This window comes from Talpa occidentalis, unplaced genomic scaffold, assembly GCF_014898055.3.
Source record: "Talpa occidentalis isolate TD23 unplaced genomic scaffold, MPIMG_talOcc4v2.1 talOcc4.16, whole genome shotgun sequence".
Taxonomy (NCBI): domain Eukaryota; kingdom Metazoa; phylum Chordata; class Mammalia; order Eulipotyphla; family Talpidae; genus Talpa; species Talpa occidentalis.
The window spans coordinates 71,990,591-72,016,028 of NW_023601653.1; the positions used below are offsets into that span (position 1 = coordinate 71,990,591).

General features: G+C 48.7%; 1 protein-coding gene across 1 annotated transcript in view; it reads left to right on the top strand.

Annotated features, from left to right (window-relative positions):
- The first annotated feature begins 439 nt into the window (after window positions 1-439).
- CRACR2A (calcium release activated channel regulator 2A) overlaps window positions 440-25,438 on the top strand; it is a 62,691-nt gene continuing 37,692 nt past the window's right edge. The window contains exons 1-5 of the mRNA XM_037515345.2: window positions 440-659; window positions 6,243-6,354; window positions 7,425-7,602; window positions 11,542-11,688; window positions 23,542-23,632. Of these exons, the coding sequence (XP_037371242.1) occupies window positions 471-659; window positions 6,243-6,354; window positions 7,425-7,602; window positions 11,542-11,688; window positions 23,542-23,632 (717 nt within the window). The 5' untranslated portion in view covers window positions 440-470. The remainder of the gene's footprint in view (window positions 660-6,242; window positions 6,355-7,424; window positions 7,603-11,541; window positions 11,689-23,541; window positions 23,633-25,438) is intronic.

Genomic DNA, 25,438 nt, shown 5'->3' on the forward strand with positions numbered 1-25,438 from the left:
GGGATCATGCTTAGCAAAATAAGCCAGAAAGAAAAAGAAAAATCCGGAATGGTCTCACTCATAGCAGGAATTCAGAAAACCTAAAAAAGGGACCAGGAAAAAGACTAATGAATACAAAGTAAAAATCAAAATCAACAAACAACTATAAACCAGAAACTCACTAGTGGGGAGGGGAGGAGAGATTAGGGTCAAAATAAGGGGGGTGCAATTGTATGGGGACTATAACCAAGATGAAAATGCATACATTGTGCAAAAATGAAAAATGATGTAAAAATGTATAAAAAATAAAATTTTAAAAAAGTAAAAAAAAAAGGGGTGGTTGCTAAGAGATGTGGGTGCACTGGTGGGGCTCTGTGCTTCCCTCTCACCCCTCTCACTCTCTTCCAGCCTCACTCCATCCCCACCACACCCACCTCTCTCTTTTTCCACTTTCAGGTTGTAAGAAGACTTGAAGAAATCGACAAATCTGCATGGCGACTCTTCCCAGGAGAGGGGTCGCCAGACCCCGGGGGCAGAAGGGGAGCGGAAGCTGCAGCATGGAGAGAATGGAGACCCAGGAGCTGGCACCTGAAGAGCTGGCTGTGCTCAGGAAGGCACAGGAGTTCTTCCGCACCTGTGACACCGAGGGCAAAGGCTTCATGGCCAGGAGCGACATGCAGGTAAGAGGAGCCCCCCAGGGGCCTGCCTGCCTGGAGTGCCCAAAGGCATGGGCCCCAACTTGCCTGAGGGCTTGTCCATCTGGAGGTAGAATCTTGAATAGAAAAGATGCCGTCACCAGCCCTGGACAGCGGTATCAGCCCAAACACAGATCTCCTTATTCATTCCTTTTCTGGTCTTTACCCGTGGGCAGACTTGGTGGGGCGGTATTTCCTCTCTCTGACTCAGTCACTCCCCAGGAGTGTGGAAGCTGGTGATAGCAGCATAAGGGACTCAAGGAAGATGTGCAGAACCTTCAATGCCAAAGACAATTCTGCGGGCTATGTGCCTTGGGGACAGGCAGTGTCAGCTGCAGCGACCAGGGAGGATGGCATTTCTGGAACTTGCCTCACCTGTAAGCTCCTCTCTGAATCCAGCCACACTGACGCCCTCCTTGGTGTGTCCAGGACAGATACTGCCAACTCAGTGCCCACCACTTTTTCTGTAAAGGGCCAGAGAATACATTTTAGGCTTTGGGGCCACGCATCCCTATTATGACTATTTAACTCTGTTATTAGACAAAATCAGCCTTACATAATAGGCAAACAGATAAGACTGTTTCACTAAGACTATTTATTGACACTGACATTTGAAGTTTGTATCATTTTCATAGATCATCATATATTTTCTTTTGATTTTTTCCCAATCATTCTTCGCTCACTGGCCATATAGAAACAGGGGATGAGCCTGATTTTTGGTGTGTGTGGGGGGGTCTTACCCTGTTCGTGTCCGGAAGTTCTTCGCAGTGTCTTATTTAAGTCTCACATGTTGTGGTCAGGATTCCCCCAGATGTGAGTAAATAAAATGCTGATCCATGCCAGCATTGTCAAAGCACCTCTTTCCCCAGACCCTTTCACCACTCACTGTCAATAGCTGTGCTATTAGGAGCTCACCTCACCTCCAATGGTGAGGTTTTCTTTTTTAGATCTAGTTTTTCCAAGTATCCTAAAGTTAGACAATGAAATGAAGGCCTCATGTGTCAGCCCCAGCCTTGCTCTCAGCATGTAGCTGGAGAGCTAGGACTTGTACCTGGATGGAAGGTGACGCCTGTTTCTCTCCCCAGCCCTGATCGGGGGACAGTTCAGGCTTTCCCCACAGTAATTCTGTGTCTGGTAGTTGCACAAGTTGAGGAAAAAGGCCTGGGTGAGCTCAGGTCTCCTCTGTTTTCAGTAATTGACCCCCAAGATTTTTCTGTCACTGGAACTCACTCCCAAGTCCCTCTCAGCGTGGAAGCCAGGCTGAGCGTGTCCTGAGGAAAGCTTTGAAGAAGCCCTGTCTGTGAACTCGGTCATTGTCGCTCCTGGGTCGCAGTGGTGGCTTCAAGGGCATGCTGAACTCCTGATTATCCTGTTGAGAAAGAAAGAAAAGGGAATTTGCACTTATGGTGGGTCAACACTGGGCTACACTCCTATGGTCACTCATAGCTTTGCTGCGTGTGTCCCAACCACCCTCATGGCCCCACTCTCCAGTGACGGGGAGAAGGGGCATGTTGAGCTGAAACTGTAAGGTGTACATTGTGCCAACAATCACTTGCATAGGACTTGGCATGAAGCCGAGATATCAAGTCCCGACATGCCAGCTCCACTACATCCCTCCTCAGTCTCCTTGGACCTCACGCCCGGGATGCTGCTAAGTATCCTATAATGCACCAGGCGGCTCTCCCCCATAAAGAACTGACCATTCTAGATGTCAATGCAGCAATTGAGAAACTTGAGTCTACACCAAACAATCAGCCTGAAACAAGCAATCAAGGCCAAGTAAAGGTAGATCCCACCTCCCCGATCTCATGTTCTCATCCTGAAGACACTGGGCATGACTGGGCCTCCCGCAGGGAAGAGAGTTGGTACTGGGACAGAGGTTTGAACGGGACCCCGAGGCAGTTCTAATGGGAGGAGACTTAAATCTGGGCCTCAGGATGGTTCTCTTTCTGATTCCTGTTTAATTAATTTCACGTAGATGTGTTTGAAGCTGTGCACCTTGCTGCAGCTTTAAGCTGCAGGAAACATGTCACCGAGTTGGTGACCAGGAAGGAAGGGGTCTGCCCTCAGAGCAGCAAGCAGCAGAGGTATCGTTTTTCTATGTTTCTGGTGCCCGAGTCCTCAGCACTGCTGCTGCAGGATGTCTTCCTGATCCAGGTTCTGGCAAATGCCCAGCTCATAGGACCTTGCTGAGCATAAGCAGCAGCAAAGCTGGTCTGTATCTGCAGGGTGTGGGGTCCAGACCAGGGCTCCCCTGATGGGGTACAGGCTCCCTGTGATGATTCATGTGCACTCATTTCTTCACTCATTCATTCAGCATTAATCTAAACACTGCATGTGTCTCTACATTGGGCTAGATCCTGGGGACACAATAAGAATGAATAGGGTCCCTGCTCTCAGAGCTCCGGTTCCAGTGAAGAGGCAGACAGTCACCCAGTCACATGTATCAATTGTATGTAAATTGCAAACTGAGATAGGACTTATGACTGAGATAAATGTATTTCAGGGCGCCTGTGTAGCCTGGCCTAACCTGGGGAGATGCAGAGGCTTGCTGAGGAAGGGGTTCTGGAGCAGAAAGTAAAGCTGGGGGAAGAGGCTGGTGTGTAAAGGAAACTCATTGTCCTAAAGAGCTGGCTAGTGGGGAGAAGGAACAGGCGAGCTGACTTCTGCTCAGTTCTCTCTTTCCTTGCCTGCCCTTCCAGATGGGCAAGGAAGTGAAACTGCACCTCTGGAAGCCTAACACTTGGGGGGCTGGCAAGAGAGACCTTGGGGGTTCGGTGGGGGCATCCCAGAATGAACACGTCTGAGAGTCCTCAGATGCCAGCTGAAGCCCTGAATGGAAAAGTGCTTCCTTCTCCGGCTCTGATCTCCACTGTGACCTGAACAAGTTTCAGTGCCATCTGTGGCATGGAATGAATAATCTTGTCCCCTTCCACCTGCTCACCTCAATTAGTTAAAAATGTAGGCATTACCAGGTGCCCAGGGGACAAAAGCAGAATCAGTTGGTTTTGCATGCTCTGCAGGCTGAGAAGAAACATAAAAAAGAGGTCGTTATGGTTCAGAATAAAAGATTTTTCAAGTAGGGTCAGTAGGAAGTTTTTAGAATCTGGCATGGGGCAGTTTGCAGAGAAGGCTTAAGATGCATTTGCCAAGACGTGAAGAATAAAAATTACTTGAAGGATATACTATTGTTTTCCTATCATCACTGACAACAGAAAGTGGGAACTGACTCTAGCTGCAGACAAGAAGGGCTGGGATAACAGATAATAAAAGGATTTAGAGTCGGGGTGTAGATTCAGGGACGTAGCCTAAGTTGGGGTATGCAGTAGCTTTCCTGGATCCCACTGGCAAGGTAAACATCAAATTGAGGGTCCCGCTGCCCTCTGTAGTTTCCTTCTACCTTACTTGTAGCTCTAACGGGAAAGGTGGCTGAGAAGTTACCTTTCAGATGAGATCCAGCAATCCTAGGGTGAGGGTGGGGAGGGAGGAAATATTATCCCAAGGACTGGTAGGATGGGAACTCAGATTTCTCCAACCTCCAATGGAATGTCTTTTGTTTCAGATAGTTACAAAATTGACTCGGTCCCCAACCCACATTGTCATATTGTGATTTTTGAGACAGCTGGTTTATGGATTGTCCCTAAGCCAGAGATTCTGCTGTATGCTAAGCAGATGCACTTCTAGAATCTTTGCACACACTCACTCCCCATCCTTAAAAAAAAGCCCTCATTCATGTTTAATTCAGTTCTTTTAAATGGCTTCCACATCATCCTATCTTCCCACTTTGTAATGCATCACAGTTCCCTTAATGCACGTACCTGCCAAATTAAACTTTATGTCTTATCAGCTAGGAGATTAGCTTTAGGATCCAGCCAAGTATTCCTGCAAGTTATGTTATGGGCTTTCACACCTGCCAGTTCTTCTTTATTGCTCACATGGGTTTATATGTTTTTCCCTTCCGCCCCCTGTTCACTGACTTTAGCTGTCTGTCACTTCCACCCTGGCAAATGTCTGCAGCTGTCCTTTGGGAGACTGGGAGAAGTGGGGAGGGTCAGCTGGGATGTAATGAACTCCCTTGAGGAATCCTCATTTGGAGACTCAGATTATTAGGGTATAAGAGGACACTTGCTTCATCTATGCAAATTGGCTTCGGCCTGGGGCTGCCGCACGTCAGGCACAAGGCAGGAGGGAAGCACTGACAACTCAGCCGCTTGTCCTCATCCCCGCGGTGTGTCCTGCCCCTCCACCCTTATGTGGCCCTGGTCAGCCAGGACTCACATCCACCATTGATTTATGACCTCTTCACGACGTCTTGTCCAGTCCACTCTAAACACAAATACTTTTTTTTTTTTAAGATTTATTTATTTATGCATACAAGAACTGGGATACAGACCAGAGGTGTGTTGGGGGGTGTGTGAGAGGATTCACCAGTCAACAGGCAGATTCACTGAAACCCACTGCTAAGGGGAGCAGTGGGCGAGTCAGGAGAGGTCTGCTGCGCCATGTGGGTATCTCCCTGGACAGGGATCGAACTCGTGCTGCAGTGTCTGCGGACAGCTTCATCGGTTGCATCTTCACTCCTTGCAACACCAGTCTGGCCCTAAACACAAATGCTGTTGAGGAATCAATACCTTAATCCAATGGCCGCTGGCATCCTCTCAGAAATTAGTGGAGAGCCAGCAAGGAGCAAGAGTAGTATGAGACTGGAGTGCCAGGGGGTGGGTCACTCAGAGGGAAAAAGGGGCTTATACAACAGCCTCTCAGATGAAAGGACCAAAATACATGTTCATAGAAATTTGTAAATGTGATGCTGGGGCCCAGAGACCTGACGGTCCTCCATCTGGGTAGGCTTTGAGGGCGCGACCCACGCCGGCAGCTCCTGGCAGGCGGAAAGGGGCTTGGGCAGAGCAGGAGAGACGGGTGGGTCATTGCATGCATGCGTGTGTGTGTGTGTGTGTGTGTGTGTGTGTGTGTGTCCCTCTCTTCCCACTGCTTTCTACTGAATGCTTGCTGTATGCCAGACGCTGTGACACAAGTGCTCATTTAACATTACAACCCCATGACGTGTGGGCACTAGGATTCAGTCCTACAGTTTCCATCTTTTGTAGTTATGATGAGCACCCACAGGGGTGGGACTGCTGGCAATGTCATTCATTGGCTGGTTGACCTTGGGTCAGGCCCTTGAACCTCATGCTTCATCTGTAAAATGGGGATAATAAGGCACACCTCAAAGGAGTGTCTTGAGAATGAAATTCAAATGTTCATGTTTGTCAATAGAAATGATATTAATAAATAGATCCACATTTATATACTTATTTCGAAATCATTTAACAAATTGCCTACCCTAGCAGGCACCCTGCAAGTGTAGACATTCCAGAAAACACAGTAGGAGAAAGATGACAAAGTGATCTTCATAAGTTTGCTTATGGCTTTTGTTCAATGGGACAAACTCTAGACATTTTTTGGTACAAGGCTCTGTGTCCCCAGGGCAGCCCCACCCCCAGTTGTCAAGCCCAGGGTAACCCCCAGTCATCAAAGTGTTAACTGGCACCCTCTTGTTGTTTTCAGAGGCTGCACCAGGAGCTGCCACTCAGCCTGGAGGATCTGGAGGATGTGTTTGATGCCCTGGATGCTGATGGCAATGGTTTTCTGACCCCAGAAGAGTTCACCACCGGGTTTAGTAAGTTCTGACGGGTGCTGGGACCCCAGGTATCGCTCTGCTGACTGCTGCACTGCCTGAGCTGGGGGTTCACAAGCTTTTCTGAGCTCCTGAAGTTCCCAGACTCTGGGTCACTGGGACCTCTTTTTACCTGTCTGCATGCTGCCCTCTGCACCACTGTCTCAGTGCCCACCACACCCTCACTGCCAAGCTCCTCTTGCCTGAGAACGGCCAGGGGGGTGAAGGGAAGGTCTGGTGGAGGCCCTGGTGTGAACGAGGTGCTGTGGTGAGATTTCAGCCTCTCATTTCCTCCTTGACACCGAAGTAGGGTGACTGCACTGCTCCCTCCAGCCTGAGACTGGTGGAGTCTCCAATTGAGGGTATTGGCTATCAGGCGTTTCTAGAAGGGTTTGAATAGACCAGTCTTTCCCAGGTAACCAGAAGGAAGGAGGACTGAAATTCACAAACAAGCTAAAGAAATCAGATGCACCCTCAGATCAGACAGTGGTCGGAGCAGGCACTGGTCAGAAAACTCAGCAGGCACATTTTATCATCTATCTGCCTCATACAAGTGCCATGCAGTTTACTCAGACGTGTCTGATGCCTTATCTGGCCTTCAGGGACCTTTCATTGATTTGAAAGGATAAGACAGGTTACTGTTAAGACAGGCAATATGAGGACAGAGAAGGTGCACTGGAAAGTGGTAAGTAACTTGCCAAGGTGAAGCACAGCGGTGCTGGAGGCAGGATTGCTGCATGAGAGCAGGGGGTCGGGCAGCCAGGCTGGAATGTCTTGTTCGGAGAAGACATCCACAAGGAGATCGTTGGTTCTAAGCCAACTTTAAGCAATTGAGAACCATAGAGGGGCCATGAGTGCTGCAACGCATTCTGCTTCATCCAGGTTTTAGCGTCTAGGGCAGAAGTTCATGGAAGCAGGGAAGACAAAACCCAGAGCATGGTGTCCGAGGATCTTTACTACATGGGGTTTCCTTTCTATTTCACTCAAATGAATCTCAAACAATTCCTGAAACTGAGCAAGTGCTCCTCCTGGGTGGGCATCGCCTAACTCACACCTGTGCTATGCACCCCCAGGTCACTTCTTCTTCAGCCAGAAGCAGCCAAGTCAGGGAGAGGTGGGTGAACAGGAGGCCCAGGTGCAGGAAGAGAAGGTGTACCAGTCCCGAGGGGGAGCGGATGCCATGGACGGCGATGAGGAAGCTCAGTTCCAGATGCTGATGGATAAACTTGGCGCCCAGAAGGTTTTGGAAGAGTAAGTGGTGACAGTGGGGGGGATGAGGGATCTGGGGGATGAGCCCCAGTTAAAGAGTCCCGCCATCCCCTGCCCCATTCACCATGAACACTGGGCAGCCCTCAGTGCAAGGCCCAGGCTCTGTGCTGTCAGCCAGGGACGCGCTCTGTTCAGCCTGTCCTTTGTGGAGACTGTGGGTCGTGGCCTTGGGAGTCTGCATCTGCTTTCCAGCCCTTTTCTCCTGAGAAACATGAAGCGCTCTTCCTTCATTCTCCCCTGTCCTGTCAGTGTGTTAGCACAGTGCAGTGCCCAGCTGGCCCTGGGGGGCTCACTCACCAGAGGGTTTTGCCTGAGGCTTCCTGTTCCATCTGCTAACCAGCATTTCTACCTCTTTAGAGCCAACCCTGGGTCTCTAGGGCTGCCAGGCACACCTGCTGCCCTCTGCCATGGTGTGCCCCAGTTCACCACGTCGTGCTCCCCACAAAGGAGCACGTTGTATCCTTGGTCCAAACCGAGGCTGTTCAGGAAGCTTCTTCCGGTCTGCCATTTGTCTGCTTGGTAACTCAGCTGACGAGTCTATGCAGCTGCAAAGTCAAACAAAGCGTAAAAACTCCATTGCTCTCTCTTTTTTGGAGAAAAGTGCTTGGGAATAAAGAGGTGTGGATATAAGTTCTGACATTTAAAATGATTTGAAATGTTAAAGTAAATCAAACTAGTAAAATAAAATAAAAGTGATACTGGAGCTGGTGGGAAACAGACTGTAACCTAAAAAACATGCAGTACCATCCAGCCCTCCTGCTCCCCATTGCTTTCCCCTTTCATTTTGGGGCCTCCAGATCTTGGGTTTGGTGGGAGTGGCCTAACCATGGGAGCGGATGTGTCCTCAGACCGGGAGAGAGGGACATGGTGGAAAATGCCAAAGAGGAAGCAAGAGGGGGCGGGGCCTGCCCACAGCCTGCAGGCCAGGGGAAGTGTCTGTAGTTTGGGAGGGTTTTTAGCCAACGACTTGGTGGACTGTGCCAGAGTTGAGAAAGCCTGGCAAGAGTCTGTGCCAGGCAAGGAAGGGCAGGCAGAGGCCTAGAGAGGCCCTGGGCAGCTCTGGACAGGAAGTGGGAGGACACCAGCACCTGGGGGCGGCCTCTCTGCAGCAGGCCTTGCTGGGGTTAGGGGGTGTGTGAGCGTGGGTCTGCTGAGCATGGCGTGGGGGTGGGGTGTGTGCAGGTGGAAGATCCTCAGGCAAACATCTGCCTCAGTTTCTCCAAGGACAGAGGCCAGAGCACAGTGACTGCTCAGTGACCAGAGCTGGGGAGGAGAGGCCGTGTGGTGAGCCAGGTGTGGTGATGGAGGATGGCGCCTCTCACCACCGGTGCTTCCAGGATGGCCTCCTTCCTGGCAGCCTAGCAGGTTCACCAGACGTCTCACGGAGAACCAGCATCAATGGCCTATGAAAACTGAGTGTTCTGGGGGAGAGATTACTCTGAGGGAGGGGGTGGAAGGGCTAAGGGTGGTCACTGATGTGCAGAAGATGGTGAACAGCAACTTCTGTCCCCACTGAAGTTAAAAGAGAAGGGAGTGGCCCAAAGTGGGAGATCCCTGCAAGGAAAGAAAGGATGCTGGGAAGTGTTCAGAGGTTTTTTAAAGACTTTACCTACCAAAGGGGTTTGTGGGCTGTTCTGGAAGCAGGATGTGCCTGATTGACCTCCCAGAAACCCTTTTGTCCCTGAACTCCTATATCCTTCCAGAAGGAGTAGCATCCATGGGGCCCAGAAGTTGTGGGCTGACATCTGGCTCTCAGCTCTCTGGGTGGTCTGATTGACCAAGTTATTTGGCAGCGATGGCCCCTTGCTTATTTCCATCCATGGTGGGAAGACTTGTCCCTACTCCAGAAATCTGGGGTGCAGTGATGTGGCCATGACTAAGTGGTTCAAGGAGCTAGGACAAAGGGCAGGTGGGTCTGCAAGTCTCACTGGGGCGCTGGCCCACTGGCTGTCCGCAGGCTCTAAGAGGAACCTGGCAGATGTGAGCAGCAGACTAGTCTGGCAGAGTGGACCTTGATTTTATATGCATTTGTATTCATGGGGGGAATAACCTGCCATGCTGATGGGAGGTCATCGTCTCCCTGAGGCCATTTATTCTCTGTATTCTCTGTGCCCTCCTCGTTGTACCCAGCAGACAGCCACTGCATGTTCTGTGTGGGGGAAATGGAGCTCACTTGGGAGACAGGGAGCTCTTTTTCCCCTTCTTTTGTTTCCCATATTCCCTCACATTATCCAGCTCAGTGCTAGGTTTTCAACAGATATATGTACTTGTTGCCTAGATGGTTGGATGAGTAGATGGATGGATGGATGGATGGATGGATGGATGGATGGATGGATGGATGGATAAGTGGGTGCGTGGGTAGACAGATGGACAGACAGTCAGATGGATGGACAGATGGATGGATGAGTGGGTGAGTGGATGGATGGATGGATGGTCTAGATGAGTTGGTAGATGTTTGGATGGGATGAGGGAGGAAGAGGGAGGGAGGGATAATTAGATAGATGATCAGATAACCAACCAGAGGTAGGTTCATTTCTCAGAGGGCCTCTGCTGAGTGCAGAGAGCAATGTCCCAGGCATAATGTTAACATGGAGTGGGCCTCCCTGGTGGCGCAAGGGGTTAAGATGCAACCTATGAAGCTATCCATAGCCACCGCAGCATGAGTTCGATCCCCAGCCAGGGAGAAACCCACATGGTGCAGCAGACCTCTCCTGTCTCCCCTGCTGCTCCCCTCAGCAGTGTATTTTATCAGTTTGCCTGTTCTATTCCCCACTCTGTCTCTGGTGAATCCTCTCACCCTGCATACCTGTGGCCTGTACCCCAGTTCTTGTATGCATAAATAAATAAATCTTTAAAAAAATAAAGTTGACATGGGGCTATCAAGCATCCCTTCTGAGGAAGGTTTCTCAAATATGGTACTTGTTATACAATCTCAAAGAAATTTTTCTTTATTCTGAGGGTTCCTGGTCATAGCTACCCTCAAATCATAGATTTGTAGCATTTAACGGGGTAAAAATCAGATTGCTCTGTGGTTCAGTTTGCTCATTGGCTGTAATTGCTGAGTTTCTCTGGAAAGGGAGAACAGAGTCCTCGGCATGGGCCTCCCTATTCCTCCCCTTGCTGATCAGCATGCCCCTGTGTGTCTCTGGGCTGTGCCACACACGAGCTCGGTGTGCCTGTTTTAGGGCAGGTGGGTGGGGGGTACTGGGCATGTCACTGTGTCTTTGTCTCTCTGCCGCCTCTGTTCCTCCTGACTATTTGTCTTCCCTTGTGTACACACATCTTTTAGACCGTTCTTTCCTTTCCATTGGCCTGTCAGTGATTCCAGTGCCCCCAGGCCACAGCAGGACGCTGCATATTCTCCTCCATTCCCCGCAGTGATGGGTGCTTTCTGCCATCCATCAGATGGCAAGTCTTTACCTCTCAGCTGTGAGGAGCATCCTTCCTGGGGCGACCAGCCCTCTCCTTTGTCCTCACATGCATCAAGCTCCCATCCTCCCGACTTCTTCCTGGCATCCTCAGCTGCACCCAGCACATGGCTGTGCAAGCTCAGGGCCAGCTCAGCCAGGACTGCCGAGCCGTCCCGTGTGGTGGTGACAGAGGCCAGTGCAGGAGCTAGACAGCCATGAGTCTAACTCACGTCTTCATCATTTTCCAGTTGAGTGACACGAGACAGCTTATTTCACCTTTCTCCCTCTGTTTCCTCATCTGTAACTGGGTCGAAGACCCTGCCTCCTAGGTTACCCCAAGGAGAAAGTGAGCTAACAGGTACGGTGTATCTAGCAAATAGCAGGTGCTCAATAAATGTTATCCCCTGTCTTCATTGTTGCAGTGGTGCCCTCAGTTCCACATCTGGGTATCTCTGCATTCCCCAGAAACCTCATTTCCACACTCACATCAATGTCTTTCTTTCTCTTGCAGTGAAAGTGATGTCAAGCAACTCTGGCTGCAGCTGAAGAAGGACGAGCCTCACTTGCTGTCCAACTTCGAGGATTTCCTGTCCAGAATCTTCTCCCAGCTCCAAGAAGCTCACGAGGAAAAGAACGAACTGGAGTGCGCCCTGAGAAAGTGGGTACCCATCTCCCATGCTCCCTGTACATACATGTGAAAAGCAGATCCAGAGCAAGCTTTCCTGTCTGTCTTATGTCCTGCAATGCCTCCAAGCCAACCAGAGGGGGCTAGGCCCTGTGGTTGTCATCAAAGATAAGTTGTTCATGATTGTGACTCAATGGAAGAAATGCTTCACTTACACACTTAAATGTGTAAGTGAAGAAAGATTCACGAAAAGGTGCTCTCCTCTCTTATAAGTGAACAGCTCTGGCATTTTCTATTAGGGTCTCTTTTATTCTCTTCTATCAAAGAAAAAAAAAAAACATTTGGTCACATCTGTTTCTGAGTAATATGTGGCCAGACCAGATGGCCTGGAAGAGGCCTCGCAGCTCAGAAGTCAAATAAGTAGGTGGAAACCCCGCAGGATGTGGACTGTTTAAATGAGACTCGACACAGATGACTCGGTGGGGTTCGGTGATTCTGGGACGTCTTCTAGGAGATGAGTTTGCTGGCTTGGGTTGTTGGAGGGAGGGGGCTGGAGGTCGTGTGGGGCCTCCTGAAACTACCCGTCCCCCAGGCTCCCCCATAAGCTGAGTTTTCTGTACAAAGTCTACACTTCAGCTCCACCTGGGAAAGCAGACCTGCTCCAGAGTGCCACGAGAGCTTGGTTTGCTGCCACATGTCCCGCCAGGGCTGGCACCGGGCTGCGAGCCGCAGTCACCGGGAGCACATTTAATGAGCACTTCCTCGGCGCCAGGCTCTCAGCTAGGCTAATAGAACACCAAGCACCCGTCTGTGAGGGGTTTATGATCACACTGAGGAGGCAGAGCTTATACCCATAAAAATACCACCAAAAAGTCTTCCGGAAAATTCCCGTGTTGAAACACTTGCCAGCATCGCCGCTGGCAGCAGTGGCCTCTGCTGCTTCCGCCTCCTGTACCAAGCCACACACCTCGATTCCTTCTCTCACAGGGAGAGCCGGGGAGAGGGGTCGTGATCTCAGGGCAGTCCGACCTCGCCTGGTCAGGCAGGAGGGAATGTCCTGCCCCAGCGCCCCAGGTCTGGTGGTGCCCCTCAGGGTTACAGTTTTGCTGAGTGAGCAAGCCCCCCGCCCCCCACCCCCCAGTTTCCTCTTCCATTCACCTCCAGGTTCTGGGAGGGAGGCGGGTACGACAAGGTTGAGTGTTTGAGGGGCCTCTTGGTAGGCTTGAGAAACACTGTCAGGAATAATGGAACTTGCCTTATGTCACTGCTGTAGATTTCCCTTCTTTAATCTCACATTGAGGCTAAGGGCAGGAGGCAAGTCTGGGGCACTCACTGCCCCCCACCCCTTGTCCCTTAGGCAGAGGCTGAGGAAGCCCGAGGTGTGAGCTGGGATCCCGGGTTCAGTGGTTGTTGTATGTCCAGGGATGGTAGCCACAGCTGTGGGGTGAGGGGGAGGACACGGTCAAACATAGGAGTCCCCGTGTCCACTGGACTTCCAGAGTGAGGTCCCCTATGCCGCCGCTCCTCTCCAAGGAAGTGGGGATCAGAGCTCTGGCTGTCAGAATCAGGAATCTCTTTGCTACAGAAAGCATCCTCCCCAAGTACCTTTTCTGGAAAAAAAAGCTTGAGCTCTCCAGGAGCGGCACAAGGGGCTACCTGGAGGCAGCAGAGGTTTTGGTCCTTTAGCCAGCATCACTGGGGGAGGCCAGGGCCCCACCCAAGAGGACCCACTTCACTCTCTCTGGGGCAGAAGCTCGAAGCTGCATTTATAAATCATCCTGAGTTGGAACCTGATCAATCAGTGGACCTGAGTGGGTTCTTTACGGGATCTAACCCGAGGCTGGGGTAAGGAGAGAGTGGGCAGCGTGTGGGGAGCGCTTTGAGCTCTTTGAAGAAACGTGCCTTCTAGAGCAAAGGCCACCAGGGGCTGAGCTCTGCCAGTGCCTGATGGATCCTCCGTAGCTCTGCCCCCCACGGGAGCACCCCAGGCTGCCTGTCCCGTGTCATGGGTGACCCACACGCAGACTGAGCGCTCAGGAACACTCCCGTTGGAATCCACTCCTCATCTGCACAGTTGTCCCTTGTCTAACTGAGTCAGGCCTCGGGCAGTTTCTTGGGAGCTTGGGGGGAGTCTTAAATGGCCGCCCCTGCCCAAGCACTATCCAGACTCCTCTATCTACAGTCATTTTCCTGTGCTCTGGGGTGGTGTCCAGACAGGGAAGGAAAGTGCCCCAGCCTAATGGGCAGCCCCACCTATGCCACCCAGAATCCTGAGCCCAGGAATCGCTGCTCTGGGTTGCAGAGCTACAGCGACATGGGGATCTTTGGGGAGAGGGGTCTCCATTTCCTTGGCGTTCCCTCCAGGTGGGAGCAAATAAAGTGTCATATAAAATATGGTATATATGGCAGGTGGCTCTGTCAAGGCGCCTGTAAAAGAACTAAGCTGTGTTGTTCTCAAATGCCAGCTTACTTCAGAATTACCAAAACATCATGATTAAAAGGGAAAATTCCTAGGTCCCCCCACCAACCATCCACTCAGAGAATCGAAATCTGAATGTCTCAGGGAGGAGGCCCAGGAATGTGCCTCTTAGCAGGTCTGGGGGTGCAGATCCAGGTGGCCACAGACCACACTTTGGAAATATTGTCTGGGGTTTTCTTCCAGAATATCTCAGTCTGCCAAAGGTACACCCCAGGGTGCCCTTCCAGTCTGTAATTTCAGTCCTGTTTCTAGGGTGAAAGTAAGATGTTCTCGGTGAAGGCTCAGATGATGTGGCTTAACCCAACACATGTTTTCTATTGGGGTGTTATTATCTGGGAGGAAACATGCTGTTAACATTGCCCTGAGAGCAGCGCGAAAGGTGAGGACAGTCTGCTCTGAGGTCACGGTGTGCATGATTTGTAAACCTGACTAACGAAAAATGGCTCGCTTTCTAGGATGGGATGAAGCTGCAAGGTTGGTTTATACAAGGGGCAGAATCTTATTAGAGGGAACCCATCCATCTTGAAAATCCAATTGGCAATTTCACAACCTTCGCAGAATTTTCTACAAACTCTTAGGTTTTCCTTTATTTTAGCCATGTGTGAGTGTGCTGCTGTGAGTGATGTACATGCGTGTGTGCAGCTCTGAGAGAGACACAGAGACAATAAAAGAGACAGAGATAGACAGGCAATTAGAGAAACTGCCCTGATTGCAGGGCAACAAGAAAACCCTAAACAGGATTTTTCTAGTCAAAGCATCTCCTTGCTGTTGGGAGATTGCAGTTGCTTGAAGAAGGTGGCAGGGGGCGGTGCTGAGTCTGAGTTCCTCTGTACCTTCTCCCAACCACAAAGCCAGCAGAGACTGAAATTGCTTCCATTTTCTTTTCTGGCAAATAGCAGACTGGCTGAGACTTTTCTGGTCCAGGGTCTGATCATGTGTGTGGGGAGATGTGAGTAAGGGAGCCATGCCCCTCCCATGACCTTGGCCTCTCCAGCCCACGTAGTTCAGGCAGTACAATCCCATTTCTTGCTATGATGGTGTCCCCCCACTAGAACTGGCAGACTGCAGATGGATTTGGATCATTACCGATCCTGAATACAAACGTGTGGACTTGTCTGTTTTAAACCTCAGGGTGCTTGGGCTGTGCAGTGTAGTGGGTGGAATATGGGCTGGGAATTGAGGTGCAGGTTCCCCTCTGTTCTCAGAACCTGAGGGGCCATAGACAGTCACTACACTTTGACCTCTTGCTTTCTTCACATGCAAAACAAAGGGGTTGGGAGCACTTTCTACATGCTCCATCTTCCCCAGGTAGAGGAGAGTCTTCTCTTTGCACTTTGGCCTTTCACCAGGCTTTTCAAACCAGGAGACATGTGGATCAGAGCTCCCCGCCTGCCCAGAAACACCTGGAATTGCAATGATCGCTCTCCAAGGTCACTGACTGATTTTGAAGCAGTACCTTGAGTTTTAGCTCCTGCAATTCATCTAAAGTGTAAAGAAATACCATTCGTCCTGTCCAAGGTCAAGACTGCACCTTTATTTAGGAAAGAAAGAAGCTACTTTTTTCCTGGAATGTGTTTAACACAAAGCTAGAGGGTTGACCAGATGACTTTCTGAGACCCTTTGAAATCCTAACAGATTTTGTTCCTAAAAGGAGGCCAAGGAGAGAGAGAAGAAGAAAAAATATTTTGACCAAGCAATATTTTATAGCAGAAAGGTCTTGGCCTGTGTGTTATTAGCTGGAACCCCAGTGGAATTGAGTATTCAAGTTTTACTCTAGTGTGGTACCTTAATTCTCAGTGTGCAAAACACTTTGTGAAGGTTAATTAATTTTCACAGTCCCTGTGGGAGGATGCCAGAGTAAGTTATTGCTAACTACATCTCACCTCCCAGCTCCCTGCAGATTATCTGTAAAGGTCTCTCAGATCCTAAGCCTTGTATTTACATTAGAATTACTATTTCTTCACCCTCTACCTTCCCACGTATTCAAACCTCAGATCTTCAATAGCTGATACCACGTGCGCACACACATGCAGACACACTTAGCTGCCACAGTCACACACACCACAGGTGACATTCTGTCCTCTAAGTTGGGCCTGCACTTTTCGTCCTGGCTTTCGGAGGACTCATTCATTCAGATCCACCCCTCCTCTTACAGTATCCTCAGGATATATTTGCTGCCTCTTCCCCTAACTTGCTGAGTCCCTTTTTTGGACTCAGTCTTTCATGATTTTCCTCCCAAGGACTCTACATTGTCCCCACCACTGAAGCAGGCAACTTCCTCCACTCTCCTGTGGTCAGGGCTCGGCAGCCACAGAGCTGCTGCCCTCCAGAGCCCAGGAAAGCACTGGAGGGGTCTCCTTCATGGTGCCAGACTTCTGCCTGCCTGCTTTTCTCCATGCCACTCGAGTGCCAGAATTGGTGTTTTTAAATGCTAGAATGGTGCAAAGACCATCCCATAAGCCTCAAGTTATTTTAGCCAGAGTGTTGCATTATGACGCGCTTAATCAATGGTTTTTAGTGGTGGTGGTGATGTTGTGGCTCTCTCTTCCCACGTTTAGTATTCTCTACTAAGCTACCCCGGGCATGTCCTTCCCTAAGTCTCTATTCCCTAGTGCTTCCCCATTCCTGCACTCAGCTGCATACCACATTCACTGAGCCACTGTCTGATTTCCTTTCAGTTTCTACTTGCCTCTTAGCTGAAACCTGAAGGGGGAGCAAAAACCCTCCAAAGAGCGTCTGCAGACCCCTGGACAATCAGAGAACTCACTTAGTTAGAATTGATTAAATGCAGTCTATTGCGACCTATTGTACAAGATACTTCCACAAGCATTTTCTGATTTTATCCTCACAACTTCTTTCTAAAGTTGGTATCACCATCTGATTTTCCTGGTACAGAAAACCTCAGGCTCACTGAGGTAATGTGACTTGTCCAAGGCCAGAAAACTTATAAATGTCAGAGTCGGGACTTGAACTGAGGTCTTCTAACTCTGTGTACTGAACTCTGAATCAAACACTGCTCTCAGCATGGGGGTTATGATATAGATGACCCTGGGATATATGAGAGGAGCTATCTGGCCATCTCATCTCTTCCAGAGAAAGGAGAGGATGGATATTATGACTACTGCTTGCTCTGACCAACTCCTTCACGTATTTGTTCCTCTGTCCCACTAAGAATTTGTGTCTCTTTCTCCCATCTCTTTCATCTACCTCTTCTGCCTCCAGTTCTCCTGTACCTCAAATAATTAGGAAGAGAGCAGAGAATGAAAAACTCGGATAAATCCTGCCCTGGGGTGAGGGTGTTTGAGAACGGCTAATAGAAGACCTGTTGACTATGTATGCCCTCATGTTATTATGGCTTAGAGAGCTCTATTACAGATTATTGTCCTTGTCTTGTTCAAAAATTTACCAATGGCTTGAATAGAGGGAGATAAGGGAGGATATTTTGCAGTAATAAAAAAAAAAAGATCCATCCATTAAGTAGATACAACAGATGTGAAAATTTATGCACTAAACAACGTGGCAGCAAAACAAATAAGGCAGAAAGTTTGAGAAAAACAAGGAAAATTTGATAAAGATAAGACTTTAGAGTATTTTTATAAGCTTTAACAAATTTATCTCAGATTTGACACATTACATTCAAAGTACCCTAAACGCAAAAAAGCATCTGACACCATCAACCAGCAAACTTAAGAGATGAATGTTGAATTGTGTAACCTACAATGGAATACACATTCTTCTTATAGGAGTTATGCAAACAAGACAATGTGATTTGGCTATGAAGGAAAGGTTGATAGAGTCCAAAACAGTGAATACTTTATTGTATAATACAGTAAACTAGAAACTGATAGTTTGCATGTTTTTTTAAAAAAACACTCTTAAATAATCTTCAGATAAATTAAGTAACCAAAACCAACATTGTAGATTATCTAGCTTACAATATGATTAAAAATGTGAAGTTATCGATAAAATTTCGAAGGTCACTGAGTACACCAATGACCAGTTGGGATCCATAGTGACAGGCTGAAAAGATGAACTGGGCCTAATGAACACGAAATCTAACAGAGTTACATTTGAGATCTTACTCTTGTGTTCAGAAAGCCAATGACAGAAGTACAAGATAGAAGAGATATGATTCAGTAGCACCATCATTAAATGAAAATACAGTCACATAGACATATGATTTAGAGGTTTTAGTTGACATATGGGTCCAGCATTCACCAAAGTCAACTATGATGTGACTGCCAAGAAAAATTAATATCATCTAAGGCTGCATGAATAGATATGCAGCTTCTGGAACAAAGGGGCAATCATCCAACTCTAATCTGTACTAATCAGATTTCATACACTGGGCATTCAGTTTGGTGATCCATAACTTAAATAAGCTAAATCAGAGTCCATTCAGAAAGGAGTAAAAGGATGGTGAAGGAATTTACACACACACACACACACACACACACACACAAATCCATGTGCTACCTGGCTGTTTTTGGCAACTCCCAACTCAAAGCAACTTCTTGAAGTCTTAATGATGTTTTCAAATAAATGATGATTTTTTTTTATTCTTTCATTTTATTTTTTTCATGGATATATCTGGGTTTGTATGTGTTTGTGTGTATTTTAAATTTTTAAATATACGACTTTTTCTTACACCATTGTTAATTTTTGGGACAACATATAATTCCTCTCCTCAGGTGTGCCCACAGCATTTCTCCTACCACCCAAGCCCCCAAGGTCCTCCACCATATTCCCTTGTGCTCCCCCACCCTCTCTTTCTATTCCTCCCCCATATGATGAATTTTTATGCAGAGGAGGGGAAACTCATGATAGATGTTTCTCTAGGAGCCAGAATATTCCAAAGATGAAAGAGCTGCTAGAGATCCAGAACATTCTATATCACCAGAGGTATTCTAACCTGGTTGGATAAATATTTGGTGGAGATAGTGTGGATTTTAATAGGCTTTTGACACTGGAAAAAAATAGGTGGCAGTATCAGATACACCTTCCAACCCTGAAATTCTTCAGTTCTCTCAGATTCTGCTATCCCCATATATGGTCCATGGGCTTCTGAATTTGGTGTCCAAAGCCTCAAATTAATTTCTTACAGATTTGCAGCATTAATATTGTGAGCAAGGTCCCATGAGTGTCAGGAATGACTGAGTGTTCATGACCTAGTTGAGACATAAACCCAAATGAAACAGTGTTCAGGATTAAAATGAAATGTGCCGATAAAGACATACTGTGTCCAAAGAGTTCAGAGAAAGGGCTGGAGGAGGTGGGAGGACATGGAGAAATCCTCACAGCAAAGGCTTCTCACTCCATGTTTGTGTATACAAGGGACTCCAGTGGTTTTAGAAATTGTGACAACAAAGATGTATATGGAAGCAAACACAATCAGTTGCTTCTTCCTTTGATGGCAGAATCTGGTGTGGTCGCTGGAGCGCCACACACCATATGCATGAGTCCTTTTAGAGTGTCTCTCCCATTATCGCTCTCACAGCCACTGCAGAGCAACCCGCAGAGGCAGACTTTGGCTCTGCCCCTCTTGCTCACACACAGCCACGTCGGGAATGGATGGATCTGACAGGGGTTTTATTGACTAAGCTTTCTGTTCTTTATCTTCTGGATTGCCTCTGACCATTTCCAAATCCAGCAGCCTTTTATCCATGAAATGAAGACTCTCCTCCCCTTGGCTCTCTGCAGCCTATGATGATAATTATGAGAATAAATTACCCTTCACTTTTATTTAGGGCTTTACACTTCCAGACACTCTCCCCACTGGCTCTTTTGTTTATTCATTGTGACAACACTGGGGAACGTGAGGAAGGCTCTAGGATGGATTCTGAGGAGAGAAGGCTTGTCCCAGGTCACGCTAAAGAAATGAATGGGAACCCAGGTCTACTGACCCCTGAGCTGGTCTGCTGGTGTAGACGGTGTGAACAACACACACATGTTCCCATTCCTGGGGTTTGTGTGTCCTCACCCGGCTAGTCAAGAGCTGGTTAGCCCCTCTGGGGCTTGTCCTCAAAAGCATTCAGGTCTGGGTAGTCTCACAGGAAGCCAGCTTCATTCAGAAAGCGTCTCCAAAGGTTTACTTCCATGCCTGAGTGGCTGGATCCTGGCCCAGGATCATTGGTGTGCCCCAGAACCCCAGAGCTTCTCGGCAGCCGACCCAGGGTTGACGAGTGGGGGTGGAGAGGAAGAACCTCAGAGGCAACATCTGTCTCCCCTGCATTTGTTTTATAACCGTTTGCAAAATTATTGACTTCAGAACTAGCACACTGACACGTGAGCTGGAAAAACATAAGTTTATTAATTTAATCAAATGAAAGTTAGAACAAAGTTAATACAACACATTTAATGATAGTATGGGGTGGATGTTCTGCATGGTTATTAGGCAGAAATGGTAAACAGCGCATATGAATGACTGTAATTAGTACTGCTTTTACCAGAGCCAAATCAACAGTTAAATTTCTCTCATCTCATTTTATTAGTTCTCCAGTGTTTCTAGAGCTGGAATAGCAGTCTCAAATTTTCCATGGTATTGTTATAGGACAGCCCCGATATTGAACCACATCCTTTCCCCCTAACAATATCATTTGCCACCTAGCCTCTGAATTTCTTTGAACACAGGAAGATAATTCCAGGGGTTAAGAGGAGACCATCTTTCTTTCTAAAATTTCTTGCTGACTGTATTCCTTTCCGTCCCTGAGGTGTCCCCTAACCAACAGCATGTGCCTTTGCTCCTTATTTCTCTCCAAGGTTTTCTTGTATTTGTCACGGGCTAGCTGAGAATGAAAGTAACAGCCTAAAACATCTGTCATTTACCAAGAAGTCTTTGCTCTTAGCGAAGAGATGGTTAACAAACCAGGATGCCAAACTCGTAGGAAAACACAGTGCCCAGCAAAGTCTGGGGAGCTGTGGCCTTATTTCCTGCACCTCCTGGGGTCATGGCTGCAAGCAAGTTTCAGGTCCTGAGGGTATAGCCAAGGAAGGGAGCTCAGAAGCTGGTGCTCTGATAAGAATGATGCTAACCAGGGACTCAACCCAGTCCTTCGCCTGCTCAGTTTTGTGGTTTTGCAACAGGGTGGTCCCCAGGAAAGGGGGAGGTTCCCTGCCCCACCCAAGGGAGGGTGGAGCTGAGCAGCAAAAGAGGAAGCTGAAGAAGAGACTGAGGAAGGAAGGAAGCAGGATGGAGCCAGGAGACCTGGAGGAGGCGCATGGAGCCTAGAGACACGTGAAGAAACTGCGCTTGTCTTTTGGTTGTGGACTGGGTGACACAGATGTGGGTGAGACCCGTGGGGAGGTGACCATGGCAGCTTTTATCTTGATGTTGATTTTGCTCTTTTCCTTCCGGGCTTGTCTGGTTGTTTGTGACCCTTTTCTGTGGGTCCCCACTGGAAGATGTTTTAGACTTGTGGTAGACTTTGGGGCCTTGTTCTGGGCCGATCCCATATGGATGGACTTTTACCCACGAGGGGATGGGTAACTTTGGGTGCTTCATTTAGAAACTAGATTCTTTGCCTTACCTGTATTGTTTCCTAGTTTTATTAAAGTTCCTTTTCATTAAAGTCTCATATGTTTTGTGTTGATGCGGCGGATGGCAGAACCCATTTAGAATAGGCAGGTTTGCGGGGTTTGGGCTGCCCCTCTCCCTGTCCTATAACAGATTCTGCAGGTCTGGAGAGTAGCCAACCAAATGGCTCGTTAGTCATTGCATGTGGCAGAGGTCTTGGTGCATGTGATATAAATGGTGCGCAGCAGATAGCAGGTGAGGAAGGGCCAACCGTGGTCTTCAGGGCTGCAGGGTAGGCCTGGCACTGGATTAGGTTAAAATGGTGGAAGGCTCAGGGGAATAAATACATTCCCACCTTTGGTGTTGTTTTCAGCGATCTCCAGAGTACACTTGAGAACTGACAACCAGAACTGTTTCTTCAATTGTTAAAACCTGCTTATCTGACTCAAAGGCAAAGGGGGCTTCTCAGCTTTTGAGTTTAAAATGACAAGAGCCAAAATTTAAGAGTGTTAGATGTTCAAACCAGAGCTTGAGAGTCACAACATCAACTTATTCCCTGGAGTCAGAAGTTCTCTTAACAGCGGAGAAAGCAGACAGCAAGTGAGGAGCAGAGAAAAGATATAAAAATGCAATTCCCTAGCAGTGTTAATGTTTTGGGGTGATAACTTCCAGGCTCAGTTCAAATGCTAATACCTGATCTTTCATGTTTGAATGTGGAGGAGCATTCCAAGGAGGATCTATTCCTGGGAGAGAGGAGAGAAAGCCCCAGGGATGACCTTCAAACATTGTCCCCATCACCATGTTTTTCTGTATGTGATGTAGGAGCAGAGCACTCAGGTGCCTACTTTCTTTTTTTTTTTTTTTAAAGATTTATTTATTTTTGCATACAAGAGCTGGGATACAGGCCAGAGGTGTGGGGGATGAGAGGATTCACTAGAGACAGAGTGGGGAGCAGAACAGGCAGATTCACTGAAATACACTGCTGAGGGGAGCAGCGGGCGAGACAGGAGAGGTCTGCTGCGCCATGTGGGTCGCTCCCTGGCTGGCTGGGGATCAAACTCGTGCTGCAGTGGCTGTGGGTAGCTTTATAGTGCTGTGTTTTAACCCCTTGTGCCACCAGGGAGGCCCTACTTTTTGTCTTCTTTAGAGCAAGGGGAGGATGCTGAGCTTGGGGATGAGGACACCTCATTAGCATCACCAGACTTTAACCAGCTGGCCCTTCTCACACTGTCTGCCTGAGGCCCAGTGTCTACAATGGTGTGGGCACTTGGAAGGAGTGACCCCTTTCTTTTTGGGGGATGTGGTGCTGGTGGGTTGTTATTATCATCATGGAGTCTTTTGAGATCTAATGAGAAATGTATCACACAAACAGCTTCAGGAGACTCTCTGATAATGCAGCATTAGACAGTAGCCAGGTAGCCAGGTAGAGAGAAAGCACCCAGAGTGGGAAGGAGAGAAACAAGAAACTAAGCAGGAAAGAAGTCTACACAGTGTAACTTGATATTGCCTAAGGCATAGGGATCATCCGGCAAAGGGTGGTGAGTATAACAGAGGCCAGGAAAATGGTGTTAAAACCAAACAGAGTAGAGAGAAAGAGATGGAGACAAAATAGCGTTGCCAAGAGGCATGTGACCCTCTGGGATTGATGGGCAAGAGATAAAGCAGAGAGGCCACCCAGCACTTCACAGCAGCCAGAGCAGGTGCTACTGAGTCTCAGTGGCCAGTTAATCCTGAGAAACCCATCCTGTGGCTTTGCTTGAACTGACCCATGCAGACACCCCCGCCACCTGCAGCTTCAGATGAGGTTCTGGTGCCTGAGCTCCAGCATTTTGTCACTGTGAGTGAAAGCATCTCGGTTTAGACCTCATCAATCTTTCCTCTTGCCACCTTGCAGGAAAATTGCCACTTATGATGAAGAAATCCAGCATCTCTATGAAGAGATGGAGCAACAAATCAAGAGTGAGAAGGAGCAGTTTCTCCTGAAAGTAAGAGTCCACTCCGGGGTTTTGAGGGCCAGGTTGAAATACCAGCTACTCTGACTACCTCCCCCCAAAATAAGGGTGCAATGCCTCCACCTATGGTTCAAACCCCTGCCCACAGGTCACCCTGAGCCTGGCCTGTTGCTGCAACCCCCTCCCTCTTCACAAGACATGTTGGTTTGATCCAATTTTTAATGTGACACTGTTTTGGATTATCCACACCACGACTTCATTTATTATCCCAGATGTCATTCAGACTGAGAGGGAGTCTAAATGCTTTCCAGAAAAAGCCTGTCATGTCTTCCAGCTCCAGCCCTCAGGAGACTTGTCAGTGTTTCCAGACCTCCCTAGTTCTTTTTTGGAGCTGTGAAACATTCTGGCTATCCCTGGCCCTTGACCTGGCTGATGTCTACTGTGCACAGAGCTCATCACTCCCTACTTAACAGACCCTACAATTGCTTTCTGAAAACGGTGGCCTTTCCCCGTGCTGCCTTCACCCCAAATGACATTCCATTGCGAGGGCTGGTACCCTGGGTACTTTTGCTTCCTCTGCTAGGACCATGACTCGAGGTCAGAAGTCCTAGCTAGGGAAAGAAGCAAATTCCAGAAGCAATAGGGACACTAAGGCATGGGGATGAGGACTTGGAAGAGATCAGAGGAAAAACGTCAAGGACAAATTCGTATTGTGTAAGATGACCCGGCAGTGCAGCCTCACCCCTCACCCGCTTTTCCCTTCTCAGTACCAAATGCCTTCCAGGCTCGGTGCTTAAATTTATGCCTCTTGCAACAACATGGAAGATAGATAAACACATAAGGTGTGTTTGGTCACGCTATTAAGCCCTTGGATGCACGAGTTTTGCCTGGCCATAGCTTTTATAAGGATAGTGGAGTTAGTGTATGGCAGCCTGGAAAAGGTCAGACCCTCTGGCCAGGGTTTGGAAACTGCCTCTGCATTTGACAACTGGTTTGACCACACGGGAAATAACAGATCATTTGTATGCACTGGCCCCGGGACAGCAGGCCCTGCGGAGCTCTGTGCGGGCAGGGCAGGCAGGCGCTCGCGTCAGCACGGACGTTCTGCAGCTGCGCCCATCCCTGGCACGGTCCGCGGATGCCAGCGACGTGAGCAGCAGCCAAGCCCAGTGAGGCGAGTTCCCTGGTAATAATGTCAGGAGCAGAAACTCCCAGTCAATCCTGCTTCTGCCATCAAATGTGGTTGGGATAAGGGCCATCACAGACTCTTCCACAGCTCAACTTACCTGACCCAAACAGGCAGAGAACCAGGTGAAGTCTGCAGGTGGGGAGGCCAGGTGATGTCCTGAGCCCTTGTCGGGGGTGGCCAAAGCTCTCTGCCCCCAGAGCTGCTGCCCTCCTTCCTCTGAGGCTGCCCTGGCACACCCATCCTAGCACCGGGACACAGCTGCTCCCCTGGCACGGCCCCACAGCTTCCTCTCTGGGAAAGAGAGACCTGGGGAGGCCGTGGCGAGTTGCATGCAGGTTATAATGTCTTTTCTCTTTCTGGGGCTGGTACTCCCCTGTACATCAGCAAGCAGAGTGTTATGGATGGTAAGGGTTTTTTTCTCTACTGTGAACAAAGAAACAATGATCTAGAAGAAGGAAGCGGGTTAGCTGGGCAAGGCCAGGGCGAGAACTTGTGTCTCCTGACACCCACATGGAGCCCTGACACCAGGCCAAGCTCTGTGGAGACATCAGGCATCCTGACACCCCCATACTTAGTCCTACTGCCAGCGCCCTTCACCCCTGTGCTGCCAGAGCCTCAGCAACCCTGAGTAGGGAAGGCCAGTTCTGGGA